Source organism: Leptidea sinapis, chromosome 14, assembly GCF_905404315.1.
Source record: "Leptidea sinapis chromosome 14, ilLepSina1.1, whole genome shotgun sequence".
Taxonomy (NCBI): Eukaryota; Metazoa; Arthropoda; class Insecta; order Lepidoptera; family Pieridae; genus Leptidea; species Leptidea sinapis.
This window is the reverse complement of record NC_066278.1, coordinates 9,126,415-9,153,165: the sequence shown is the minus strand read 5'-3', so window position 1 is coordinate 9,153,165 and position 26,751 is coordinate 9,126,415. Positions and strand designations below refer to the sequence as shown.

Here is a 26,751-nt window from a genome sequence, read left to right as displayed (position 1 = left end):
AAAGCTATTGAAACATGCTATAAGACCATGTATAAATTATTCATATTGTCTTTCTTTTTTTTTTCACACAGACTTTTCATTCGAAAAAAAGTGTAAAAATAGGTATATTTTAAAATAAATATTGTTATTATTGTTAATTACTTGTTTTATTTATTTCCTTTTATGTTTTTGTAATGAATAGTATATGTTAATTATAAAATAAAGCTTAAATCTCCACAAAGAACGATCTTCGTGTAAAGTCTTGATAACGACCGCTCGCTGCGCCGGCCGGGAACAAGTGGACACATAAGTGCTTTGTCCGTAAAGCTATGACGTCGAATATTGGTGGCCTTGAATCGTAACGGATCGAAATGTGTTTGGGAATTCACTCGTTCATAACTGCGTAGGCAAATAAACCATCTTGTACACCTAATAAGGGTGAAAACTGGATGAGGTAAAAAAGTGCCCCGCGGCACAGCCGCTCTCATTGTTTTTTGAATTACCAGTGCCCGCGGGCACGGCCGATGCGGAAAGGTTAAGAGTGTATCCCGTTTAGTGAACCCAATATAAAAAAGGTGATTTTGAAGTCGGTTGTTTTTTTTTTTTATTTTTTTTACAGATTTTATTCTAAACCCTCTAGACGCTGGATGTCAAGTTGACGCTGTATATACAGACTTTTCCAAAGCATTTGACAAAATAAATCATAACATCCTCAACGAAATTATCTTCATTCGGTATACACGGCGACCTTTTAAGGTGGATTAAATCAAACATTAGTAATCGAAGTCAAGCAGTTGCATTAAGAGGTTACATTTCAAATTTTCTTAATGTTACCTCCGGAGTTCCTCTGGGTTCCCATTTGGGTCCTTTACTTTTCTCTCTATATATATAAACGATATTGATCACGATTTTAATGAATCTTGTCATTTGCTTTACGCTGATGACATAAAGATTTTTAAAATTATTACAAACTTAGTTGACTGTCAGCATTTACAATATGATCTAGATAAATTAAATGATTATTGCACGACATATCATCTCTACCTTAACCTTAAAAAATGTCATGCTATCTCATTCACAAGGAAACAGAATAAGATAATCTACGATTAAAATCTAGGCATTGCAAGTCTTAAAAGGGTCTTAAAAGAATTACCCTAGATTCTAAGATGCTTGATGATTAATATACATATTAATAATATTATTAATAAAGCGTTTAAACTGCTCGGCTTTATATTTCGTATCTCAAAACCTTTCACTCAGTCTTCTACTCTTTTAAAACTATATTTCTCGTACGTAAGAAGCATACTTGAAAACGGTTCAGATGTGTGGACTTCCTGACACTTGTGACTTGAAGTAACTCCCCGCAATATCAGGTCACGTTACTAGACTTGAGAAAGTTCAAAATAAATTATTGAAACAACTTGATTACCGCACGGGAAATGTATTCAAAGACTCTCATTATTCTGCCAAACGTCATAATATCCCATCACTCAACAGTCGGCGTAGATATTAAGACACCATATTCTTACATAAAATATTAAATAACATTGTCGACTCACCCTCTCTAATAAATAAAATAAGCTTTAGAATTCCAAGCAAATCATCTCGTTCCCGCAATTTATTTTACATAGATATGTGTCATACCATCTATTCAAAGAATACTTATTTTAGAAGACCTATTAACTTGTACAACAGCACTCTTTTGGAAGTTGATATATTTCATCTTTCAATTGGTAAATTTAAGATACATATAAGATAACTATTGTACTCTTTTTAGATAATTGTCTAAATTGTGATAACTATGTATAAGTTGTGTCTAAACTCCTTGAAAATAAATAAATAAATAAAAATAAAAAATTTATATGCAAGCTCTCGATTCTCGACATACACTCATTTTGATTGCGATTCATCGCATTATACTGTTGATACTATTAATCTCAATACAATATACATTGATTTTGATTCGACAATTTGAGGAAATTTGGATTCGTGATAAAACATCAATTTTGTGTGAGGATCATTTAGCATTGTTTACAAAAACCACTTGTTTGTTTATAATCCGATCCGGAATTTTGTGTGGGGAAGAATACACGCTGACGAGGTCAGACGATTTGTAGCTTTTACAAATTGTTACAGAAATATTTCCCAATTTTGCGAAACATACATAAACATTAAAGATGACATTGTTGCCCTTTTTGTTCAGATTTAATGTCATCCGTCAATCTATCCTGAATTTGCATTTCAATAAGTTAACCTTATCCAAATCCAAATATATAACATGTAAATATTGCTTGTGCATGATCTTGCAGATTACAACAAAGCGTTTGATATGTTGGATAAGTATACGTATACGGAGTGCACTTGAGAAACATGGTGTACATCAGAAATTACTGTGTTCCTCGTAGAAACAGGCGTCCGTCAAGGTGATAATATGATCTCGCCAATATAACTTTTAGCCGAATTGGAAATTATATTTTGCAAGATAATTATTGGGAGGAATATGGTATGGAAACACCTAAACCATCCATGCTTCGCGCACGAACTGATATTATTTCCTGAAAATGGTAAAAACTTCGAGATTAAGCTCCAAAATGAGTAAAAGAAAGTGATGTGAGAGTTGGCCTCTCTATGAATACCAGAAAATCGAATAAAATGACAAATTATGAAAAAGTTACAAAAAATTTATTTATAGACCCTATTATATTAGCTAGTGTGTGATAAGTGATAGCTACGAAGGGAGCAACTGAAAAGGAAACAACAGAAGGGTTGCAAGCTCTTGGAATACTGGTAATTAAAAGTAAAATAAGCCATCTCATGAAAAACATTCCATAGCTTTGTCATTGAAATGCAAAAAGCAGGAAGTGGGTTTCAATATCTTTATCTATCGACATTAGATTAAAAATATTCCGATCGAAGTTTAAGAAAAGTAGGCCTAAGTATGTGACTTTTAGCAGCACCGACTGATAAAAATGAATTAATCAATTGAAATCGGCTTTTTTCCTCACGATTCATTGGTGGTGGTACCGTAAGTTTCGGACCATTCCGACGGTGGAGGGCCATTAGGGTGAGTGTACTTAGTGAATTCGCGGCAACGTTCCGTCTCACACAAGGTGTGAAACTTGATACTTTATACGTCCGCTCCAACCAATGGCCGATTGGAACCACCCCACAGTTGCGCATTCTATATAGCACTTAATGTTAATGTCCATGTTATAACAGTGACAGTGATGTTACAGATTAGTTATTTATGTAACTGTTGTGTAATAAGGGGTATTACAACACGAATGTGGGTTTATCAAACGAGGCGAGGCCGCGTATAGTTGATAGTATCACATGAGTGTTTTTATACCTGATTATCAACAGTTGCATACAAGACTTTATCTACACCCATAATATGAATCATCTATAAAAGATTCTGAAACAGTTAGCCTGCTGCTAACATTAAAAATCCAGTCCTAGTAACCATAATATCATTCAAAGGAGTGTTATTATGATAACGGATGATGTAATGTTGTAATGAATTTCATTACAACACTCGTTTTGATGATGTAATGGTAATTAGGACATTGGGTGTTTTAATATTGGCAACTGTTTTAGAATCTTTAATAGAGGATTTAAAGCATAGTCAAACGTTTTTTACGATTTAAATGAATAGAAGTTAATAATGCATCACGAGAGTTTTAATTAGTGGCCGGACACTCACTTGTTCATGACCTGGTGCACCACGGGCCAGGCGTCCCGCAGCGCCGGCATGGCGGGGTGGTCGGCGGGCGCCAGCTGCACGTCCACGTCCCGGAACAGCGCCGCCAGCCGGTCCAGCCACACGGCCGGGTCCGCGCTGCCGCCGCGCTTCACCTCGCCCGCCGCGCCGCCCGCCCCCCCACACCCGCGCAGCCCCGCCACCTGCACGCCCACCGCCTCGCGCATCGCCGTGCACAGCTGCCGAGCACACGTGATACTTACAGTGTCGCCGACTTATCTGTGAACTGATGGGCGTCGCCATCGTCGTTTCAGTGTTGCTTATTAATTCCAATGTGAACAAAAGTCAGGAGAGTCGCCACATTTTATCGTATCGTAGTATCGCAATAAAACACGCGGAACACTCGAGAGTAGCAGACACTGACAGTCGAATGACACTTCAACATGGCGACCGTAGTTTCTATTTTTGCCACTTCGCAGATAAGTTGGTACTACTATACAACTACCTGTTACTGTAAGTACCCCACCGAACAACCGCATAACACTAACACCGGCCTTAACGGTAGACCTCGCGGCACACACACATGGCCACACATTGCCATCGCTTGGTTTACACTATCCGTGCATCCACCCAATCCAGTTAACTTCTGTGGAGCAACACTGTGTACCACGGTAACTATCTGTAACTTTTGCACCTACTTGTTACAATTTATTGATTGCTACTCATCGCGTCCATACCGCCTGTCCCGTACCCCGATCCCCGCGGTCTTACCTTCCCACTGCCACGTTTACAGATATTTATGTTACCATATTTAGGTAACATTCATAGGTCTCAAGTACTCACCGCTTTTGCCAGGCTACTTACTCACTTATTTACTCACCCCAAAAATGACCTAAGCAGTACCTTTATTATAAAATCTAAGTTAAAACACATAAAAACCGGTCCTCTTTGACTTGACTTTGATAGAGCGATTTTCGTATATTTTGTGGCGTTGGATAATATTTAGTGTTGCTAGCGCATAGAACAAAATCTAACTAAAATACATACATAATATATGTTTAATCAAATTTAGATCAGCGTGTTTGGAGTATGAAATGGAGCACTTATATTAAAATAATTGTTGTATCAGTAAATTATAATATATATTTATAAATATTTATTTTTTTAGTAATACTTAAACCAATAACGAAGTTGATATTTTATATGTATATTATTTTATCCATAACATGTTCAATTCTTCCTCTGTTTTCAACTAAGGTAACTTATTAAGCTGTTTCTACCCATAATTGGATGTCCACTATAGTTTTAAGTTGTTTATATACTTTCATAATTAGTGCCTGTGTACTTTCTGTCGGTTAACCTTAAAATAATATGAATAAATTAAATTATCTAGTTATTTAGATTTAAAAGAGCGACATCTCAAGTCAATTTCCTGATATGCAATTATTGGGGTTGAGCAGGATATCAAGTGTAATGTAGACGCCACAACCTGTGAGTTGAACAAGACATACCAAGATTTACGATCCATGCGTCACTCGAACGGTTGGCTCGGTTGCTAGGAGCGCTCGGACGGAAACCGAGAGGTCACGGGTTCTAGTCCCGCATCGTTTACATATTTTGGTTACGAATTTAATTTGTACATTAATTAATCCCAGAAATGTGACGAGTTTCGCATCACTATTTAAAGAAATAAGTTCAGGTGTTCCTCAAGGATCCCACCTTGGGCCGTTATTATTTAATCTCTATTTAAATGATATAATATGTTCTATAGCCCATACACTAATATATTACTTTATACTAAAATCTTTAGAATAATTCAAAATCCTCAAGATTGCCTATTACTACAAAATGATCTAAAAGCAGTTGAAATGTATCGTATCGATAGTAAAATATTTCTAAATCTGGATAAAAGTCACGTAATATAGCAGAAAACGCAACATAATTAACAACAGTTATACTTTTACAGATATTATAAGAAAATAAAACTTTATGTAAACTTTACACCGATCATTAGCATTAAACTTAAGTGGCAAACACTGAAACCTTGATAGTCTACTTTAACGTGATACTGGCAAATCTGTGGCGTCTCATCCACAAAAGCCACAGTAGGAAGAATAGAATAGAATAGAGGGATATCATTTTGGAATAAAAAATTGTTAATAAATAGTATATGTACTTGCAGGTTTTTTTAAATATAAGGTTAATAGATAAGATACCAAATAAAAACATAAGACAAAAAGTAAACTACAAGTTGTAGCACGTGTAACGAAATGAATGAAATGGAACTGGGCAGGACATATAACAAGAAGATCTAACAATAGCTGAAGTAGTCTGGTCACATCATGGTATCCGAGGGACGCAAAACGAAAAAGAGGCAGACCTACCACCAGGTGGATCGACGAATTAATCGCCTTTGAAGGAGTACTCTGGACCGGATCAACAGGTGACAAAATACTGTGGAAGAAAATGGGGGAGGCCTTCACCCAGCAGTGGGATGAAGGATAAACTAGAATTTATTTATTATAGACACACCGACGAGCTATTCTAAGCTAAACAAAAATAAGAAAAATATAAAACGAAGATAATGAACAGAATAGCCTTCTTACGGGTATGTACAGCTCTGTTGTATTATTAAAAATAATGTTAGTACAAAAAACGCAAAGTACTTTAAAGGTTAATTAATGTTAAAAATACAAATTATTTCTTATGTTGAATATGAGTAAAACAAACCATATATATATAATTAAACACTATAGTAAATAACACTGTTGTAAAATAATAAATTTATATTAGAATAGCAGTTTTGTATAGTTAAAAGTAGTTTTTAAGGCTTAAATAAATAAATAAATAGTATATGTACCTGAGGGTGCGGCAGCCGCGAGATGGCGGCGGCCAGAGCCCGCATGAGCGCCGCGGCCGTGTGCGGCGGCAGCGCCAGGCTGTCGGTGGCTCGGGCCGCCTCCACCACCACCGACACGTGCAGCGACGCCTCCGCGCGGCAAGCCTTGCACACGCTCTGCCAACACACACGTCACTCATGTCACATCACTTATTACTCGAGCGCACTGTATAGCCGAGTGGTTATCGATCCTACCTACTAAACTAGAGAACGCGGGCTCGAATCCCGGTAGGTGGCATAAAAGGCATAAAAGGCATTTATTTTCTCAAAATTGATTCCTTTAGAATTCTTTTTGATGTCATTTCTTATACTACTAGATACTACTTCCGCTTCGGAAACAAATGGCGCTCTGAGAGAGAAGAAGCGGCGCAAGAAACTCTCCCAGCATTCTTTTTTTATGCGCTCTTTTCAATAAAAATATACAATATTGTACAGTCGCTATAAAATAATCACAATCTAGTCCCAGGCTGTCCGATCATTTAGATATTCAGCAGTGGAGTAATAGGATTTACGACAGAGCCATTTTTTTATAAAACATTTAAATTTATTTATAGATAATGCCTGAACAGTGGCTGGGACTTTATTGTAGAAGTGTATACATTTACCCTTAAAGCTTTTATGTATCTTATGAAGCCTACTAGAATTAGTTACAAGCAATCCCTTATGCAAGCATTTAAATGATGAATATGGATGTTTGTTTCCTAGTCATGGATGTTTATATGTATTTATGTATTATTATTATATATTAGTATTAATATAGTATTTATTATTTATGGAATTATGTATTAATACAATATATTAAATATACATAAATACGTATATCGTTGTCTTGCAACCCATAACACAGGCTAAATGACTAATTTGGAGCAAGATAATTTGTGTAAAAAGTGTGTCAATATTATTATTATCATTATATGTCGAGCGCACTGTATCTCCAGGGCGCCACTAAATTTTTTTATTATTGTTTTTTTATTTTCAGGGAACATACATTCTTTAACGAATGATATACATGATATAGTTAAAATTAATATCGACAATGAGTCCTATACAGGTTAAACATAAGAAATATTTTAAAGTATAGACACAAATTATACATAGTTATCACAATTTTGACAATTATCTAAAACCAGTACAATAGTTTTCTTATATGTATCTTAAATTTACCAATTGAAAGATGAAATATATCAACTTTTAAAAGAGTACTGTTGTACAAGTTAATAGTTCTTCTAAAATAAGTATTCTTTGAATAGATGGTATGTCACATATATATGTAAAATAAATTGCGGGAACGAGATGATTTGCTTGGAATTCTAAAGCCTATTTTATTTATTAGAGAGGGTGAGTCAACAATGTTATTTAATATTTTATATAAGAATATGGTGTCTTAATATGTAGATATTAAGACACCATATAAGACACAATATCCCATCACTTAACAGTTGGCGTAGGCCATGTATGTGGCCTGTATGTCTAAAGTTAATCGGGCACCGCTGAAAATCAGTGCTGTTTTATCCAGTCACGGCCGTGGAACTGTCCAATATTAAATCAATTACTATTTAAAGAGGTTCCTTTTTGGTTTGTTTTGTACTTTCTTTTTATTTTAAGCGTACCCTTCTCTCTTTATGTTAGTTTAGTCATCCCAACTCTATTCTTATATAACAATAAGGGACGAGACGAGCAGATCGTCCAGCTGATGGTAATTGATACACCCTACCCCTTAAAATGCAGTGCCGCTCAGGATTCTTGAAAAACCCAAAAGTTCTGAGCGGCACTACAATTGCGTTCGTCAATTTAAGTCATAATTAAAATTTAAATTTAAATTAAATATTCGTTGAGAAGGCAAGACCTTCCTACGTTCTAGACAGACCTGGCTCCACCCGACTACAATTTTTTCACTCATTTGGAGAATTTTTACATTATTAAAAAAAATCTTGTCAAGAACCAATACAAAATGCCTTCACAGTGTTTGTTGAGTCTCTAGAGTTCTACCAAAGGCATAAATAACCTTCCCTAGAGATGGCAGAAACGATGATAATGAGGGTAAATACTTTAATTTAGTGAATATTTCTCGTTACAAAAAAAGCTGTAGTATACAACGGCAATTTCATAATTTTACACTTATTTATACTTATCTATATATATAAAAAAGAATTGCTGTTCGTTAGTCTCGCTAAAACTCGAGAACGGCTTGACCGATTTGGCTAATTTTGGCCTTGAATTATTTGTGGAACTCCAGGGAAGGTTTAAAAGGTTTGAATAAACATGAAAATCCCCGTTTTTATATAAAAACAACAATTTTGATTTTCCTCCGACGTGTCCCCCGTCGTTCAGAAATCAAATAAAAACAATAGTTTAAAATGAATAACTAATTAGAATTTTTATATCTTTCTAACTTTCTGAGTAGGTAAAAAATAAACTTCCTTAAAACACGGGTACACACTTAAAAAAATGATTCCCTTTGTTTGTTTTAAGTTTATTTTATACAAAAGTTAAGGTCTTTTATTTATCGATAATGGCAGTACGAAGTCTGACAGGTCAGCTAGTGTAATATAATTATGTACAGTGTCAGGAACATGTGAGCCATCTATTACTTTCAAAAATGGCAACATCCATTGTCACCATATTCATTTACATATACATAAAAAATAGTATATTATTTATTATGTACAGAACAACATCTGTCGGGTCAGCTATACTAATATAAACATGTAGAGTAAGAGTTATCCAGATTTAATTGATAATTATTTTTATGTAAGAAAATTTATTGAATTAGGCGTTACTTTGCGGAAATCAATAATTATACAAATGATTTAAGTTTTCTTTAGTGTTAATTCCGCCAATATTTGTTTTTAAAACAATTCGACACGTGTTTCGCCTCTCAAATCAAATGTATAAAAGATATAAAAGAGTGAGTTCCGGCTCTTAATCCCAGCGGAAACTCCATAGGGAGTGCCGCTTGCGCCTCTCTCTCCCCAAGAGAAGGTCGCCTTCGATGTAGGCTTAGAGGGCACCTGCCCAAAGCCAACTGCAGGTGGTGTTTAGTGGGTAGGCACCTAGGTTTTCACGTGAGTCCCACATAACCAACGCAGACTTAGGCTGCGTTGGTATGCATGAGCATTCACCACCTCCCTCCCGTCATTATCCCGGAGGGTAGCCCATTCCCTTGCTTGGGCGCAAAAAAAAAAAAGAAAGAGTTCCGGCTTATTTGATTCAGTCTCGTGCCAGATTTTGGCGAGACAACACGTCCTGAGCATAGAGAGAGCAGTAGAGGCGAAACACGTGTCGAATTGTTTTAAAAACAAATATTGGCGGAATAAACACTAAAGATAACTTAAATCATTTGTAATATATATTTTTATTATTCTAACTTCATGAACGAGATCATAACCTTAAACTATAAATGGTGCGTGATACAAGGCGAGGTTACAATTTTTTATTCGAAACATTGTCCACATAAAATATTATATTTTTAGCTGTGTATATTTGACTCTCATAAATTTTGCTCGTCATTTTTTAGTAGCTAAAATATAAAAATAATACTTAATTATGATCGAAGATATTCTAAATATTTAAAGATATCTATATTTTGCTATCCTTTCCTTTTATCATACGAATTTTTTCTACATATTGTTAACATATCTCACCTGGAGTGCAGTAGCTGCTGCATATGCCAGTTTAGGATGCAGCAATGCCCTGACCAGGAATCTTAAGCAGGGCTCGAGGCACTGGGGATGTCGTTCAATCCACTCACAGAGCTCCCCCAGTAACTGAATGCAAGTGTTCCGCACGGCTAAGTGACTGTCGTCGGGCATTGAGAGTATCGCCTCCACTACTTTAGGTACATATTCATACTCTTCACTGAAATAATAATAATTAAAATAAGATCGTGTATTTTTTTTCTTTATGGAAAAGGAGGACAAATGAGCGTACGGGTCACCTGGTGTCAAGTCATCACCGCCGCCCACATACTCTTGTAACACCAGAGGAACCACAGGAGCGTTGCCAGCCTTTAAGGAAGAAGTACGCGCATATTTTGATTTTGGTACCCATTGCGTACCGTCCCGGAAACACCGCACAAGGAAGCTCAATCCAGCCTTGTTGTGCGTGGAAGACAGTGTCTATGTTTTTTCTTCAAATATTACGTGAAAATTACATTACGGCTCATTTTCATCCGGACTATTAATAAGTTGATTTGGTTATATTATAACTTGGTTTAAAGATGTGAGAAAGACTTACTCTTGTAGTCAGTCTTTGACACTTTATATTCAGTACTTGTTTTGATTCGTTATATTTATAGTTAGCAGCGGGTGGGATGAGTTAGCAATTAACTACCTACATGTGTAGGTGTTCGTATTTTGGTAATAATACTACCGAAAGTAAGCACAGTAAGATTCCGAGATTCCCATTACATTTACTATGGGAGGTACCCACTCATAAGTATCTACACTATAATGGAATTATACGGCTTCGCTTAGCGTACAATATAAGGCAGTTAGTAATGAATTAAACTATGCCTCCTGATTCTTTAAGCAGCAGATCGTTCGCGCGGGATCTTGGGCACGACGTGACAATTGGCGAGCAGCTTTCAAGTTACCCAGTTCCAGTTGAACACGCAAGTTCGGGGCGATGTCGAATGCTACTCTTGGCCAAACATAAAACAGCCGTATCTATCGCACATGGAGAATTAATGATACGTCGGAAAGACAGTGTCCACCATCCCGCGATGTCAGAGCTCTATGCCGGAAGCACAGTTCAGACAGAAAACTGTTTGACGAGCTCTGTTTCTTTGCACGTTAAGGAGCGCTAAGAACATGTATGTGCCTCTGAATTGGAAATAAATTATGAAAAGCAAAGGAACTCGGCATTCAGATCAAGAAAAAGTCTTTCGATGCCCATTTTTGACCCTGGATCACATATGGCCATATATTAAACCGGAGCTTTACCGAAAAAGCAAAAAAATCGTAAAATATCTCACAATTTTGTAGGCTCAAAGCAAAACTAATAAACATGCTATCAAACATCAACCAACTGAAAAGAGTTGGATTGTTTCGACCTTAAGCACAAAAATGTGACTGGCACATGACCATCAGTCTCCATGGCTAAGACAAAAACAGTAAGTAATAGTCAATTCAACTGTTTCTGGTAGCAGGAATGTTAAGATAGCATGCTGCTATTAGTACTCATTCAGCTTTTTTATGAAAGAGGAGGACAAAGCGTTAAGATCGCCCGATGTTCGGTGATCACCTCCACCCACATTCTCTTGCAACACCAGAGGAATCACAGGAGCATTTCCGGGCTTTTAGAAAAGTACCCATGCGCTGTGTGTTGTCCCGGAAACAACACACAGCGCATTCCACAGCTTGGTTGTACGAGGGAGAAAGTTCCTGGAAAACCGCACTGTGGGGGAACGCCACACACTATTGAGGTAGGTGAGGATGATATCCTAAATTGTGGCGTGTGAAGGTGGAACTTGGCGGCAAGAAACAGGTGAAACAGCTCTTCAGAACACTCCCGGTGATAAGCGGTAGAAGACAGACAATGAAGCGACATCTTTACGCATCACCAAGTGATTTATGACGCCCAGATTCTTCCATGCCAATTTGGCTCGAGATTACGAAATTATCAATATTCCGATACTAGGCGAGGCTTTAAGGGAAGTGTTGTTGAAGAGTGGTGAACCAACATAATATGGGGGCTTTTAGTGAAAAACTCACAAACATGAGACTTCTTGAGTTTAAATGGGACAAGGTTCATTTTACCCCATTGTGTGACCTTCTCAAGAGAGTACTGGATAGAAGACACAAGTTTCTTTCGGCACACTACGATTTCCTGAGAGAAAAAGCAAGGTGAGTGTATACACCATCACAGGTATTGTCCATAAACACAGCAATGCATGTTGGTGGAGTTGAAAATTATATCAATTATATGCAGAAGAAACAGTGAAGGAGATAGCACTCAGTCTTGGGGAACTTCAGAATTCACAGGCTTCAGTTTTGAGTAATAACCAAGGACTACAAATTCTTGCATATTATGTACACATCAAAGAAATACAGCTGCCTTTTATATTATTGTAGATATTTGAGTAGCTAAACAACTCTTAAGAATACTAAAAAGTTAATTATTAGTTTATTACTTACGGTAAAATATTTTTAGCTACCGCCTGCATGATAAATAGGGCAGCCTCTGTTTTTTCCCAAGGCAAGTCAGCTTGCAACATTGAGAACATCTGACGGAACACAGAACTTGAACCCACAATAAATGCTACATCCTTTATCAATTCCATTACTTTTACTCGGAACTCCTAGAAAAAAAGGAAAATAAGCAATATTAATAAAATAATAAATATTAATAAAAATAGTAATTGCTTTACTGTGCTTCCATCACTGTATATTCCATTGTGTACATGTTACATTTTAGAGCAAAAAGAATTCATTCTTAACATATTATACTAGTAGTTTTTAGTCAAATCAAATCAAATCAAATCAAATATTTATTTATTATTACAACAAAATACAAAATACAATCAGTGTTGGGGTCTCCTTTTAAGCAAAGAGTTGCCTGTAGTAGGAGGCCCCGCTCTTCCATAGCAAAAACATAATAATGAGGTGTAATAATAGATAAGTTGACCTTAACATATACATAATTAATTAACTAAGGGAAAAAAAAAAATCTACTAACAATAATATACTAAAAATTTATTTATTTGTAATCTAAACTTAATGTGCTGTGTGTGTGTGGGTGTGTGTATGTATGTATGTGATTGTATGTATTGGTGAGTGTGTGTGTGTGTGTGTGTGTGTGTGTGTGTGTGTGTGTGTGTGTGTGTGTGTGTGTGGGTGTGTGTGTGGGTGTGTGTGTTACTTTGAAAGAAAACTTAAAGATTTAGTACGTAACTATGTAGGTTTTCTGTGTCTTCATAATTAAATGACCTTATCCACTCAATTATTATTTTCTTGCATTCATAGTATGATTTTTCATATATATTGTTTAGTTTATTTATTTTATTATACAGTAAGGCCGCACGTTTTTCATACTGTATACTTGCAAACGATGTTTTGGTGTGAGGTACATGAGCAACAGTGTGTTTAATTCTCTTATTTAGTAATGTACTATTATAAGGAATAGTTTTATGTATTTTTAGTACCGTATGTACTATGTACAACTTTCTAACTGTTAATAAGTTACTGTCAGAATAGATGCTGTGCGTGGGATGACGCCGTTTTTTAAAATATATAATTTTAATTAAAGCACGTTGCGCCCTTTCAAGTTCTAAAAATTTGGATTTTGCTGCGCCTCCCCAGATAGGTATACAATATATGAGGACAGACTGGACTAACGCTAACTTTAGTGAAAATATAATTGTAATTGTGTTTTTACATTACATTTTTGAGTAAAAGTTACATTTTTATTATTATTTTAGTCAACCTGTCATTAATGACGGAAAATGTGGTCTGGAAATGTCTTGAAATGTTAGGTTAACTAAAATAGTAATAAAATGTGACATTTACACACATATCTAATATAAAAACACAGTTAGAATTACACACACTTTAATACTTTAAAAAGTGTTTTATTTAAATATATTTTTTTATTTGCATCTCATAATAATTATTATAACAAGTTTTGTATAATAAATATAGTATCCATGCATGTTTAAAATAATTCTAATAAAAACAATTATATTAAACTACCAATTATAAATAGTAATGAAGAAATACATACAAAGAAATCATCGCCTTCTTCAGGGATATTGTTAACATCTGGTTCACACTGGCAATGCTTGGCTAGAGCCTCAATGAGCCGTTCAATGTGGGGCTTGAATGCATCTGTTAGTGGCGCATAATCTTTCTGATATATGTGTTCTGACAGTCGATACCACAAGTTGAATGTTATTTCTGCAACCTCGAAAACAAATAGACTAAGAGTTAACACAACCTATGTGGCATTATATAGTGATGAATGGCTAGCCGCCTGAAAAATGTAGTCTGTCTACACCAGAGAAACATTAGTTAACGTCCTTAAAGTTATATTATTATGGGGCAATGCAACTAATATTAAAACAATTTTATTAAGGAGAATAGAGAAAGAAAGAGAATGTTATTTGTGTAATTTATATCTTAAGACCTAAGATAATTAGTAAGGTAAATAAATATTCACAGAACTGTTATATTGACTGATGCTTCAAAATATATTCTATTTATTATAATGTATGTACATAAGCACTTTCCTTAATTATTTCCCCGCAATTAAGATATTTATTATATTAATACAATGAATACTAACTTGCTAATACTCCTATAATATAAGTATTTTGTTGAAAAACAAGAAGGTATATTATATTACACTATGAACCCAGTAAATGTACATGGTACATATATTTAAAAAAAAATATTGACATGTATTATAGATAAATTACTTTATAAAAGTTATCTAAAGTTGTTTTATCTTTAAAAAAGGCACTGAAGCATAGAATGGATAATAAATTCTAACTTTCAATAAGTGATATATTATGTACAATAATAAAATGTGTAAGTACTTTGAATAAAGATATTTATATTGTGCTTGTTATCTAAATTTAAAAAACAAACCTCATAATCATGATGACCAACACAAACCAATGCCAACTCCAGGGACCTCATTGCAAAATGTGGAGTACCGTTAGCTGTGCTCATTATGATCTTCTCTAAGAATGTCTCCCCTAGTTCTGTAAATAATCTTGCAAAGTTTACAGCCTTCTCTTCCTCTTCATGAGCCACTGCCAGGTGGTAGCTCTCCTCTAAAGCTGATACACTATCAAACAACAATCTCTCTACATCATCATTATTGTTATTCTCCTCCAAGCATTGCAATATAGCACAAATACAGTCTGTTGCAGCATCATGTAATAGGTAGATTGAGGTATAGTCCCTTAAAACTTGTAAACATAATCCTATTAGGGGATTCTGTGGTAATTCTTGCAAATTCAATGCCTTTACTTGCAGCCAAGATGTCATGCATCTAATTATTTTAAGAGCTATATTAGAATCTTGTGAACTGGCAACACATTCTTTAAGAAACATCAATACTATTTGTGAGTTGCCTCTCAAGTCATGTTTTATTTCCTCTCTGCGGTTTTCCCCTAACTTTAGGCTAGCGGAATCAATTTCTTGAGGCAGCACAGTTAAAATTTCTAAGAGGGCAAATATGTTTTTGTTAGAGAAAAGCTTAATTAGATCACTGACACAATTTGGCCAATTATTCATTTGTAAAGCTAAATCTGCAAGGGCTAGTGATAGTTGGGTTAATATTGCTGTGCTCACATCTGGTGAAACAGATTCTAAATGAGTAATAAGAGAATCACGAAGAGACACTATCGAATCTTCAGGTAATTCTGATAAATTATGTTGAACTTTTGATCTCATAGTTTGAGCAGCAAAATAACATGTATGCACATTTTTTTTCTCTTGGAGAAGTTCATCAGCTATTTTCCAGGAATGTATCTAAAATAAAAGGAGTAGATACGTATTAGTATTTTTGTGATACTTTTACTATAAATAACTCAGTGTCTAATAGTATGTTCTTACCGATTTTTGGACATCTCCTAACCATATTGACGCTTTTTCCTTTTCTTGTGTGTTTTGATTATCGTACAACGCGCTGATAGCCTGGTAAACAGTGTCCATCGAAGGTGCTTCCATGGTTCAGGTTTCAATAACCAAAAGCAAACTTAAATATTACGAATGTCCTCATAAAATATAGCTGCTCAAAACATATTTTCACAAACCTTAGATTCTAAAAATTTCTGAACAGTAAGACGTGCGACGTGAGACATCACATCAGACGAAACATTTATAATATTTTAATTTTAATAAAATAAAAATAGAAGGTAATCAAGACAGATCAACGTCGTTAAATGTCATTAGATTTTTTTTTCTTAGGCACTGCAGTATGCGCATTCAGCCTTAAAAACGGAGAAACAAGTTACAGGCGGAAAAAAAGGATAAACGGAGTTTGGAAAATTATTACGGTAAATTCATATACGTAAAAATAAAATTAATATAATATTATGTGAGTACAGTGATGTTCTATACATAATATGGACATTTCACGTCATAAAAAAACACACACGAAATATGGCACAAATGACACCTAAGCTTCGACTGCCATATCTATTTATTTATTTAATGGTCAATACTTCAATAGGCAGGAATGTAAACATTTAATCATTTTTAGCTGAGTATTTTGAATTTAGAACCCGATTTGGTCAGCGACATCAGTGGAGTAGCGGTTAAGTATTTTTTTAATCCCTGACGAAAACGGGTTGCTATAAGTTTGTTATATGAGATAGAGCAGAGTATCAGCAGTAGACTATGAGCAAATCAGTGCATTCACCATTATTTAATATAAGAAAACAACTTTATAAATTAATTACAACTTTTTATAAGCATGACAACGTAATAACTGCTTTGTAGTCATAGTAACCAAAAGTCACTAATTTCTTCTTCTATGAGTAAGACCTCTATGATACTCCCCCTCACGATGACCTTCAGGTCTGAGTGACACCTATCATCTTTAGAAGCTTTAACAATCTTGGTTGTGGTAATGCCTTTGTAAAAAGGTCTGCCTCCATATGTTCTGTGTCCTTGTAACGGATGGTCACTAATTTCTTCTGGACACAATCCCGTATAAAATGTTCCTTTATGCTGATATGTTTCGATCTCTTACCAGTCATTTGATTGTTTGCTAACATCTGTGCAGCCAAATTATCATTATAGATCGTAACAATTTGCTGAAAAACTCCAATATCTTCCAACAGATATTTCAAGTTTAAAGCTTCCTTCGTTGCTTCTGTCATCGCCATATATTCGGCTTCTGCTGTTGACAAAGCCACTGTTCTTTGTTTCTTTGATGCATAACTGATAAGCTTTGATGCATAATTGCCAGAATACCACGACATCTATGTGACTTGTTTGAGCCAAGTTTCTGTAAAACCAATCTAGGACGTGATTCACCTGTGGTACGCATTTCTCGTCGCTATAATGACTATACAAAGAAAAGTCCAAATATCGACATTAATTTTGATAGTCTTAACAACTTTAAATTAAAGCTTATTAAGTGTGACCTATCTACAGCCTCAGAATGTAATACGTAGATAGTCTTATATAATAAATTGATTGGAATACTGCATTCACAGATTTGTAATTAATATAAATAGCTCGTAATTTACTAATTTTAATTAATATTTTTTTTTCTTTTGATTTCTCCTAACTAATAATTTTTGTAACACAAAGCATGCTGTGATTACCTTTAATTGTAGGAAAAGTTAAATTTTATAAGTAAATGCAATGTAATTATTAAAACTGTAACTACTATTTCTTATGTTGGTGATCCAATCAATAAATAAATAAATAAGGCCACCACCATACTTAAAAATATAACCGGTATATGAACGACGGTCAACGGTACATGCCGCCCAGTCAGCATCAGCCATGCCTGTTAGTGCCTTTCCTGATTGTTTATATCGATGGTTACATTCTTCGTTCCTTTTAAATAACGAATCACCCTTTTTGCAGCTTGCCAATGTGTATTATCAAAACATGTATTATATTGGCTCAAATAACTAACAGCAAATATATCTGGTCTTGTGGCTACGGCGAGGTACTTAAGAGATCCAATTAACATTTGGTATGGTATATTCTCCATCTCTGTGAGTCCATTACCCTTCTCCAGTTTCAGACCAGTCTCCATGGGCGTTGACACTGGCTTACATTCAGCCATGTTGAACTTATTTATTAAATTTTCAATATAATTCTCCTGTGACAATGTTATTTCTCCCCCTACATGGGTGAATTGTATGCCCAGGCAATGATGGAGTGAACCCATATCTCGTAACTCAAAAACTTTTTGCAGTTTTGTTTTGACTTCTCGTAAGAACATATCTGATTTATATGCTAGTATTAAGTCATCCACATAAATGTTTGCAAATAGCTTTTCTCCTCCTTTTTCTAATATATACAAGCAAGGATTCGCTGAAGAATTCTTAAATCCGATTTCCAACAATTTCTCATGTAACTTTAAGAACCATTGTCTTCCTGCTTGTTTCAAACCATATATGGCTTTGCTTAGTTGACATATCCCATTATTTTTATATCTATTTATATCTAAAAGCATTTCTTTTGCTTTTTTAATCAACTCTATGTCTTTTCGATGTGTAATTATGTATTTTAAATATTTATCCAGATTTTTCGGCTTCTTCATATAAATTTGTTCATCTAAATCGCCGTTTAAAAATGCAGTACACACGTCTAGTTGGGATAACTTAAATTTATTTTCAATTGCATGTGCAATAAGTATTCTAAGAGTACTCATTTTTGCAACACGTGCAAATGTTTCAGTGTAATCAATTCCTTCTTTCTGATTAAACCCACGCGCCACAAGTCGTGCTTTTCGTCTATCTATTTCTCCCATTGTATTAAATTTATATTTTAAAATCATTTTACTATCAATCAAATTTTTGCTTTCGTTCCTGTGTACAATTTTCATAGTATTATTTTTAAGATGAGATTCAATCTCGCTTATTATTGCATCTTCCCATTCATCCATGTTCTCGTCTATTTCACAGAGGAATGATTGTTCAGCATCCATCTCATAATCTTGATGCCATGCTGGTGGTTTTCTCTGTCTTTTATCAGTAGAACTAGTCGGATCTATTTCATCTGTTTCTGTATTTGCGTCAACAAATATTTCATCATTGTTCAATTCCTGGTCAGTTTCATCAATTTCATGCTCTTTCAAATCTTTATTATCTTCTACATTTTCTTTTTCAGGAGAAAATATAATTTCTATTTCCTTTTTATTAACTACATCTTGTTTTTGTTCTCCTTTGATCTCGTTTTCATAAAACATTTTGTCCAGTATGTTGACATCTCTGCTAATCATTACCTGGTCTGTTTTTGGGTTGAAAATCCGGTATGCCTTGTGATTTTCCGAATATCTTACAAAAATTCCAGGTGTCGCTCTGGCTTCAAATTTTCCATTTTTCTTTCCATTTTAATGTACAAACGCCTTAGTTCCGAATATGTGAAAATGTCTTACTGACGGAACTCTCTTTACCCATTTTTCAAATGGAGTCGCGTTATCAATACTTGTGCAAGGACTACGGTTTGCCAAGTAGTTAGCTATATTAATAGCTTCAGCCCAAAAAACTTCTTTCATATTGGCGTCTATCAACATACATCTAGCTTTATCAAGCAATGTCCTATTTTTTCTTTCTGCTAAGCCATTCTGTTCTGGCGTGTATGGTGCGGAAAGTCTCCTTTTGATGCCATTCTCCTTCAAATATTTGTCAAAATTATTGTTAATATATTCTGTCCCATTGTCACTTTGTAAGCATACTATCTTCTTTTTGGTAAATCTTTCAGCCTCATTTTTGAATTCCTTAAATTTTGATAGAGTTTCATCCTTAGTTTTCATTGTATATACTCTTGTATATCTTGAATAATCATCTGTAAATGTGATGAAGTATTTGGAACCCCCTTTCGATGGCTGCCTCATGGGACCACATACATCAGTATGCACAATTTCTAATCTTTCATTTGTACGTTGCTCATTTTTAGGTGCATTAAACGGTAGTTTTGTTGCTTTGCCTTTAGCACAGACTTCACAATCTTTAACTGTGTCACTTTTATTAAATTCTAAGCCTTCCATAATTTTCTTATCAAGTGCTATTCTCATTTGTCCTTCATTTAGATGTGCTAACTTTCTATGCCATTGCTGCATTTTGCTTGCTTCGCAGTAATTAGCTTTCTCTTCTATGTTTTCTTTAACGTAGTACAAACCGTCTGAATGTCTCTCTGCTTTTAACAGAATTTTATTGTTTCGCATCACGGTAGCATTTTTTTTGTTTAAATAAAACTGTTCCACCTTTGTCTGTTATTTTTCCAACTGACATTAGATTTGTAGTCAGTGATGGTACGTACAAGGCTTCAGTTAGTTTCAGATTTGGTATTTTATAGGTGTAAAGTTTTGCTGGACCTCGTCCTTCGATTTGTGCAAGACAGTTTTCTGATGCTAACCTTAACGTTTTGTTATCAGCTTTGTCCATATTAATGAATCTTTTCAATTCATGACTCATATGTGACGTACATCCGCTGTCAAGACACCATTTCTTAATTTTTTCTTTATTATCAGACGTATTTAGGCATGTTTCTTCTAAGCAACATAGACTTGCATTATTTTTATTAACTCGGTCCACTTTTGACCAACATTCATGAGCTTTGTGTCTTTTCTTTTTGCATTTAAAACATTTAACAATAAAGTTTTTATATTCGCCACGTTGTCTACTATACAGCGCCTCTTGTTCAGAGTTTTGTTCACTTGTACTAGCTTCATTTTTTCTTGCCTCAGCTTCTTCAATTATCTTTATTTTCAAGTTGTCTGGATCTGGTAGATCATCCCTGGATTCTATTGCAATTCTAAAATTTTCAAAAGATTGAGGTAAGCTGTAAAGCATCATAATACTAAGAAGATCTTTATTAATCGGTATGTCCATATCTGCTATTGTATCGACGATATCCATAAATTTATTCAAGTGATTGACAATATTATCACCATCTTTCATCTTCTTCAATATCAACTCTTTTAATAGGCTTGCTTTTCTTGCAGGACCTGTGCTATAATAAATGCTTTCTAGCGTATCCCAGACATCTTTACTTGTTTGACAAATTTTTAACTTGTTTTAATTCGCCCGGTGATATTATGAGAAATAGCTCGGATAATGCTAACTCATCTTTTTCCATATAGTCATTCAATGCATCACCATCTCGCGTTGGTCTCTTTATTTTATTTGAAACATAGCTCCAAAGGCCAAGTTTTAATAGTACGGCTTTTGCATGGATCCTCCATGTATCGTAGTTTTCTCTTTTCAATTGTTCTATGTGCACGTGATTACTCATTTTTCTCTTTTATTCCCGTTTCTGGGCCCATAACCTGTTATATGAGATAGAGCAGAGTATCAGCAGTAGACTATGAGCAAATCAGTGCATTCACCATTATTTAATATAAGAAAACAACTTTATAAATTAATTACAACTTTTTATAAGCATGACAACGTAATAACTGCTTTGTAGTCATAGTAACCAAAAGTCACTAATTTCTTCTTCTATGAGTAAGACCTCTATGATAAAGTTTAACGTTTATCAGTCTGTCCCTATTTTCTGTTCAGTCGGAGGTTTTTTACGTTTTAAATCAAAAATCACACTCATGTTATCATCAAAAGTTTGTATGTTTATTTATTCATTTGTGTGTATATTTGGTACTCCTTAACGCTCTAAATGTACCTGTAGTAATGTACCTATAATGAGAGAGACAAACACTCAAATATAATATTTTTATTTACATAAAATAATGGAAGGGAAACTGGTTATTAAAATGCTAAGTTCCCTGAAATAAATTTAATTTGTTAAATTTTGTCTTTGAAACTTAGACTTCTTCTCCAGGGTTTCATTTTTGGCATTTATAGTGTAAGCGGACACAAACATATCCTTGTATGACAACTTTTGTCAAATTATAAGTGTGGCTAATTGGACTTTTGTGTGTTCGTCAATATGACTAAATTGGCAAATATATTGCCTTTCAAAAGATTTCAATACTTACGATTTATAATGTTAAAAAAGTTTTAAAGTACTTAAGAGGCATGAATTTTTAACCGCTTAAATCCTTTAATGGTGATACATAAATCAGCCTCGAGGAAATGATTCAAGCAAATGACACTCGACTTATTTTGTTTGTAAAATTCTTCACATCTCTCTCTTGCCACTACCACGGAAAAGCTGAAAAAGATTAGATTTTACAGATTCGGTGTAAATAAGAATAAATTATCACTAGGTTACGATACGTCTGTGATTCCTTGTAATTGTTTACGTTCTTGTAAGCTGTTCATATTTACCGGCTGTGACTTCTTTTGTACAAAATACAATATTGCTAATCATCATTTTAAAACCCTTTAAAAATTAGAAAAACGGTTGACCCTAAAGGCCATCCGTGCAACTTCCCGCTAATTCCATACCTAAACGCTTCAAATTGTTGCATGGCGATTTTTAGCTCTTGGCTTTTAGAGCTTAAATATAATTTGAGTTGTTTTAAGCTCTGTTGTTTGAAAGAGTGAGCTGTTCTATGTAATATTATCAGGATCTATCAGATTAATTTTTATTATTTTGTTACGATTGAGTTCGTGACGTCACAGCTGTTGCTATAAATACCGTGGAGCGGCGGTTGACAGCCCATTTGCCGACTAATCAGCTGTAATCGACACGATGTCGATTACTGGAGTTACAATGTGTCGATGATTGGTTCTTGCAGATGGCTCCGAGAAAAAACTACACTTCCGATCAGATAGAGAAAGCAATTGAGGCTGTAAGTAATGGCGAAAAGATTTCAGTGGCTGCGCAACGTTTCGGAGTACCTAGGATTACGCTTCATATTTACCTGAAGTAGCAAGGGGACCCCTAGTTGAGCAATCTAACAGTTACACGAATATTCATAAGACAATTACTGACCAAACACTTCCACCACCAGACCCGTCATCTTCCGGTTTGCCCAAAATAATAGAAGACCGCATAACTCAAGAACCTATTATTAGTAACATGGTATTACAAGATATAACACCACAGAAGAAATCTATGGAAAGTGTTTTGGGAGTGATAATACCATCTCCTTTTAAAAGGAGTCTGTTTTGGCCCGAAAATTTGGGTAGTAACAAAAAGAAAAAGAAGCGAGAAAAGATTCCCTCAACAGTAACAAGTAAAGCTTGGAAAGAGTATCACGAGAATAAAGAGGCTGAGAAAAATAGAAAACAACAAGAAAAAGAAGAAAGAGCAAAAAGGAGAATATAAAACTTACAAAATAAAAACAGCTAAAATAAAAGTTAAAAGAAAGACGATTATTCAAGAAGAATTAACTTCAAACTCCGATATGGAGGTTTCGTACTCTGAAAGTGATTTTAGTTATGATGAGCCTAATTCTCTAGACTCGGACTTAGAGAATTTACTTTTACGTAGTTAACACATTTATATCTTCAAATACCATTAAATTAAAGGAAAACAAGAAGTATACGATTGGAAGTTTCGTAATAATTACATATGAAGGGGAATATTTTCCAGGCGAAGTTGAAAGCTTGAGAAAAAACGAATTCGAAATGAGTACATTGACTTTGACTACAGGAAATACTTTTAAATGGCCTAACCCGCCTGATAAAATGTTCTATGGCCATAAGAAAATAATTGAGGCAATAAAGGAGCCTATATGTCTAAATAAGAGAGGATTTTACAGAATACCAGAAATGGATAAATACTTACCTCATATCTATGAGCTTTAAATCAGTATTAATAATCACAAAAAGATCTCACATTTGTGCAATAAATTAATTATTAAGGTCGATATACCTTAGTGAGATTACTTAATTATTTTATCAAAGACATAATTGCTATTTCTCTTTTTTTTTGGTGAATTTACTGTAACTAGGTATAGATTACTGAAATATATACTTAATTACTACAAAGTAGAAGTAGTCCTAGTTAGTTATAATCACGACCGATTGTTTATTAATTGTTATTTTATTATAATTCTATATGATTATGACCAAAGTAGTGATTCGTCACAAATTTAAGAGCTTCACTCTTGTCGGTGGAGTTGAAGCCAAGGTGATTAAGAATAAAAATTTAATAAATATTCATAATGTACGTAAGAGTAACTATTAAATAATAAATCCTTTTCCTTACTAATATTATAAATGCTAAAGTGTTTTTGTGTTTATGTTTTCAACTTCGAACTTTTTTACCAGCTATTGTTAAAGTGTACTTATATAAAAATAAAAAAGTATTAAAAACAGAAACACTTTTTTTTTAACATTTTTAGAGGTTGTAGTACAAATATATTTTGAGATATTATACTTAAAACATACCTTCAGTCTACCAAACTTGGTAACCTGGCAGACTCATTTGCAGGTAATATAGTCGAAAACTGGACTGAAGACGTCCACTCGCTACAAAGCTCGCGCGAATCTGAATAGATATTTCCGTGCGTGTGCCGTGGTTGAGCCGAAATGTTGAAAAAGAGCTGCGTTCGGGATGACGTCATTAAGTTTTTTCCGTTCTTACGATTCGAACGTTAGATTTTTTTTCCGTTCGGAAACAATAATAATAATGTGCATCTTGTTGAATATTTTGTATGTAATTAGAGCATTCAGGTTTCCGAATCTGAATTCCTAATCAGGAAACCTAATCCTGTTTCCGAACGTTTGTGCCCAACCTTACTTGCGATAGTAATTAGTAATAGTGTTAGAGCGAAATAGAACACATTGTATTCTCAAGTCTAATTGAATGAAACGTTTAACTATTGTTCAAAAATGAAAGCTTCGGCATTGGTGTGATATTTCTAAACATGTAAATATTTTTTATAATAACAACTGTAATTGGTTAATTAGTTTTAAGGATTTTGTATATATATCGTGTAACTGAAATAAAATATATATTCCTCATACTACTCAACCTCCAAACACTCAGTCTCTGAAGTCTGAATTCTGAAAGTTAAATATCATTGTTTCAAGTCACAAGCTTAGAGTAAATAATATTACATTCTTTGGTGACAAACTGCCAAATCATTCAAGCAAATATATTCTATGCTGCTAAGTGATAACTACTTCAAGTCACGATTAAGTTCACCTTCACAAATATTTGAAATTACAAATGTTTTCCACGGCAGTATCTATAATAAAGAGCATTCCACTGATTCCATCATTAGCTTTCCAGACATCTTGTAGATCGTTCCACGCAACAAAGTTCGTTATGGCTCCAATTAAGGTAATAATTGTTTTTTATTATTATGTAATAGTTAAAACGGATTAATTTTTAATTGCCAGTTGGATTTATTTTACCGCACAGCTGCTTTATCACGGCAAATTTTACAGGTTGGTGATAGACTACCGGCTGGTGAACTATTTGAGGATTCGCCGGCAAACAAAGTCAATATTTGTGATCTAGCCGCAGGGAAAAAGATCATTTTATTTGCTGTACCAGGCGCTTTTACACCGGGATGTTCCAAAACGCATTTACCTGGCTATGTAGAAAAGGCTGAGAAATTAAAGAGTGAAGGTGTTTCCGAGATAGTTTGTGTGTCAGTAAATGACCCTTACGTTATGAGTGCTTGGGGAACGCAACATAACACAAAAGGCAAAGTAAGACAATATTATGAAATAACTAGATTTTTTTTTGTAAATATTATGTTCTATATTAATTACACCATGAAGGTCATACAAAAATATACCTACATAATAATGGTTCAATTAAGTATATATTTTATACCTCTTATAATATATTTTGTTGTGAAGTATAAACTCTGGAATATTAGCAGTATAAGATTAGATGTGATGTTGTTTAAGTTATGTAGTGCTTGTGCATGTCTAAACATTTCAAATAGGTATTTACATATAAAGATTTTAATAAAACACTACGAATTTTAAAAATGGATGTTAAAACATAAAGAAATGTTCTATATTTAACCTTGGACCAACATAGCTAAATAATTATGAAGTCTTTTTGTTGTGAATCACTTGACCTTCACCTCCAGTTATCATGAATGTTTTAGTTTTTGTATATTGATAGTGTCAAATCAATTATTCAAGCCCTGTATATTGATGTAATGTTCGCTTCTGCTGTTTGTTTACTTGGTCCACTAAAAGTTTAATAATTTTTTTTTTTGCAGCTCCGAATGCTTGCTGACCCATCTGGCAACTTTATCAAGGCACTTGATCTTGGTGTAAACCTGCCACCTCTAGGTGGTTTTCGCTCCAAAAGATTTTCAATGGTCATTAATGATGGTCAAGTTGAAGAACTCAATGTGGAACCAGATGGCACAGGCCTGTCTTGCTCACTTGCTGACAAATTGAAACTCAAGAAATAAACATATTTTTAAGCTCAAGGTTCAAATCTCACTGATTTCAGTATGTAAAGTGGTAGAAGCGCTTAATTTTTTAAGTTGAAATTTAAGCAATCTGTTAAAATAGCCGTAAGTACACATTATATTGTAAACAGATCTTAGTCTTCACTTTACAAACTGATTTTAGAAACACTGCTTCTAGCATAGCCTTTGTGATATATTGTTAGAACTCTCTTTAAAAATAAATAATTTATCACTTAAA

At 34.4% G+C, this 26,751-nt stretch overlaps 2 protein-coding genes across 2 annotated transcripts in view; one reads left to right on the top strand and one right to left on the bottom strand.

Annotated features, from left to right (window-relative positions):
* The window catches only part of LOC126968133 (transportin-3), a 29,697-nt gene extending 13,226 nt beyond the window's left edge, over positions 1-16,471 (bottom strand). Inside the window, exons 1-7 of the mRNA XM_050813004.1 lie at positions 16,142-16,471; positions 15,167-16,057; positions 14,301-14,480; positions 12,716-12,879; positions 10,223-10,436; positions 6,540-6,695; positions 3,683-3,918 (exon numbers count right to left, since the gene is read on the bottom strand). Of these exons, the coding sequence (XP_050668961.1) occupies positions 3,683-3,918; positions 6,540-6,695; positions 10,223-10,436; positions 12,716-12,879; positions 14,301-14,480; positions 15,167-16,057; positions 16,142-16,255 (1,955 nt within the window). The 5' untranslated portion in view covers positions 16,256-16,471. The remainder of the gene's footprint in view (positions 1-3,682; positions 3,919-6,539; positions 6,696-10,222; positions 10,437-12,715; positions 12,880-14,300; positions 14,481-15,166; positions 16,058-16,141) is intronic.
* Positions 16,472-25,227: 8,756 nt separating this feature from the next.
* LOC126968129 (peroxiredoxin-5, mitochondrial) lies at positions 25,228-26,751 on the top strand. The gene is made up of 3 exons (XM_050812994.1): positions 25,228-25,414; positions 25,522-25,788; positions 26,316-26,751. The coding sequence occupies exons 1-3, from the start codon at positions 25,301-25,303 to the stop codon at positions 26,511-26,513; spliced, it is 579 nt and encodes a 192-aa protein (XP_050668951.1). The 5' UTR covers positions 25,228-25,300; the 3' UTR covers positions 26,514-26,751.

What these genes read in the sequence shown, in the direction of transcription:
- LOC126968129 (XM_050812994.1), top strand. Translation starts at nt 25,301, where the DNA reads ATGTTTTCCACGGCAGTATCTATAATAAAGAGCATTCCACTGATTCCA. An exon ending in TCGTTATGGCTCCAATTAAG is followed by an intron (nt 25,415 to 25,521) that starts GTAATAATTGTT and finishes CAAATTTTACAG; the next exon opens with GTTGGTGATAGACTACCGGC. An exon ending in AACATAACACAAAAGGCAAA is followed by an intron (nt 25,789 to 26,315) that starts GTAAGACAATAT and finishes TTTTTTTTGCAG; the next exon opens with CTCCGAATGCTTGCTGACCC.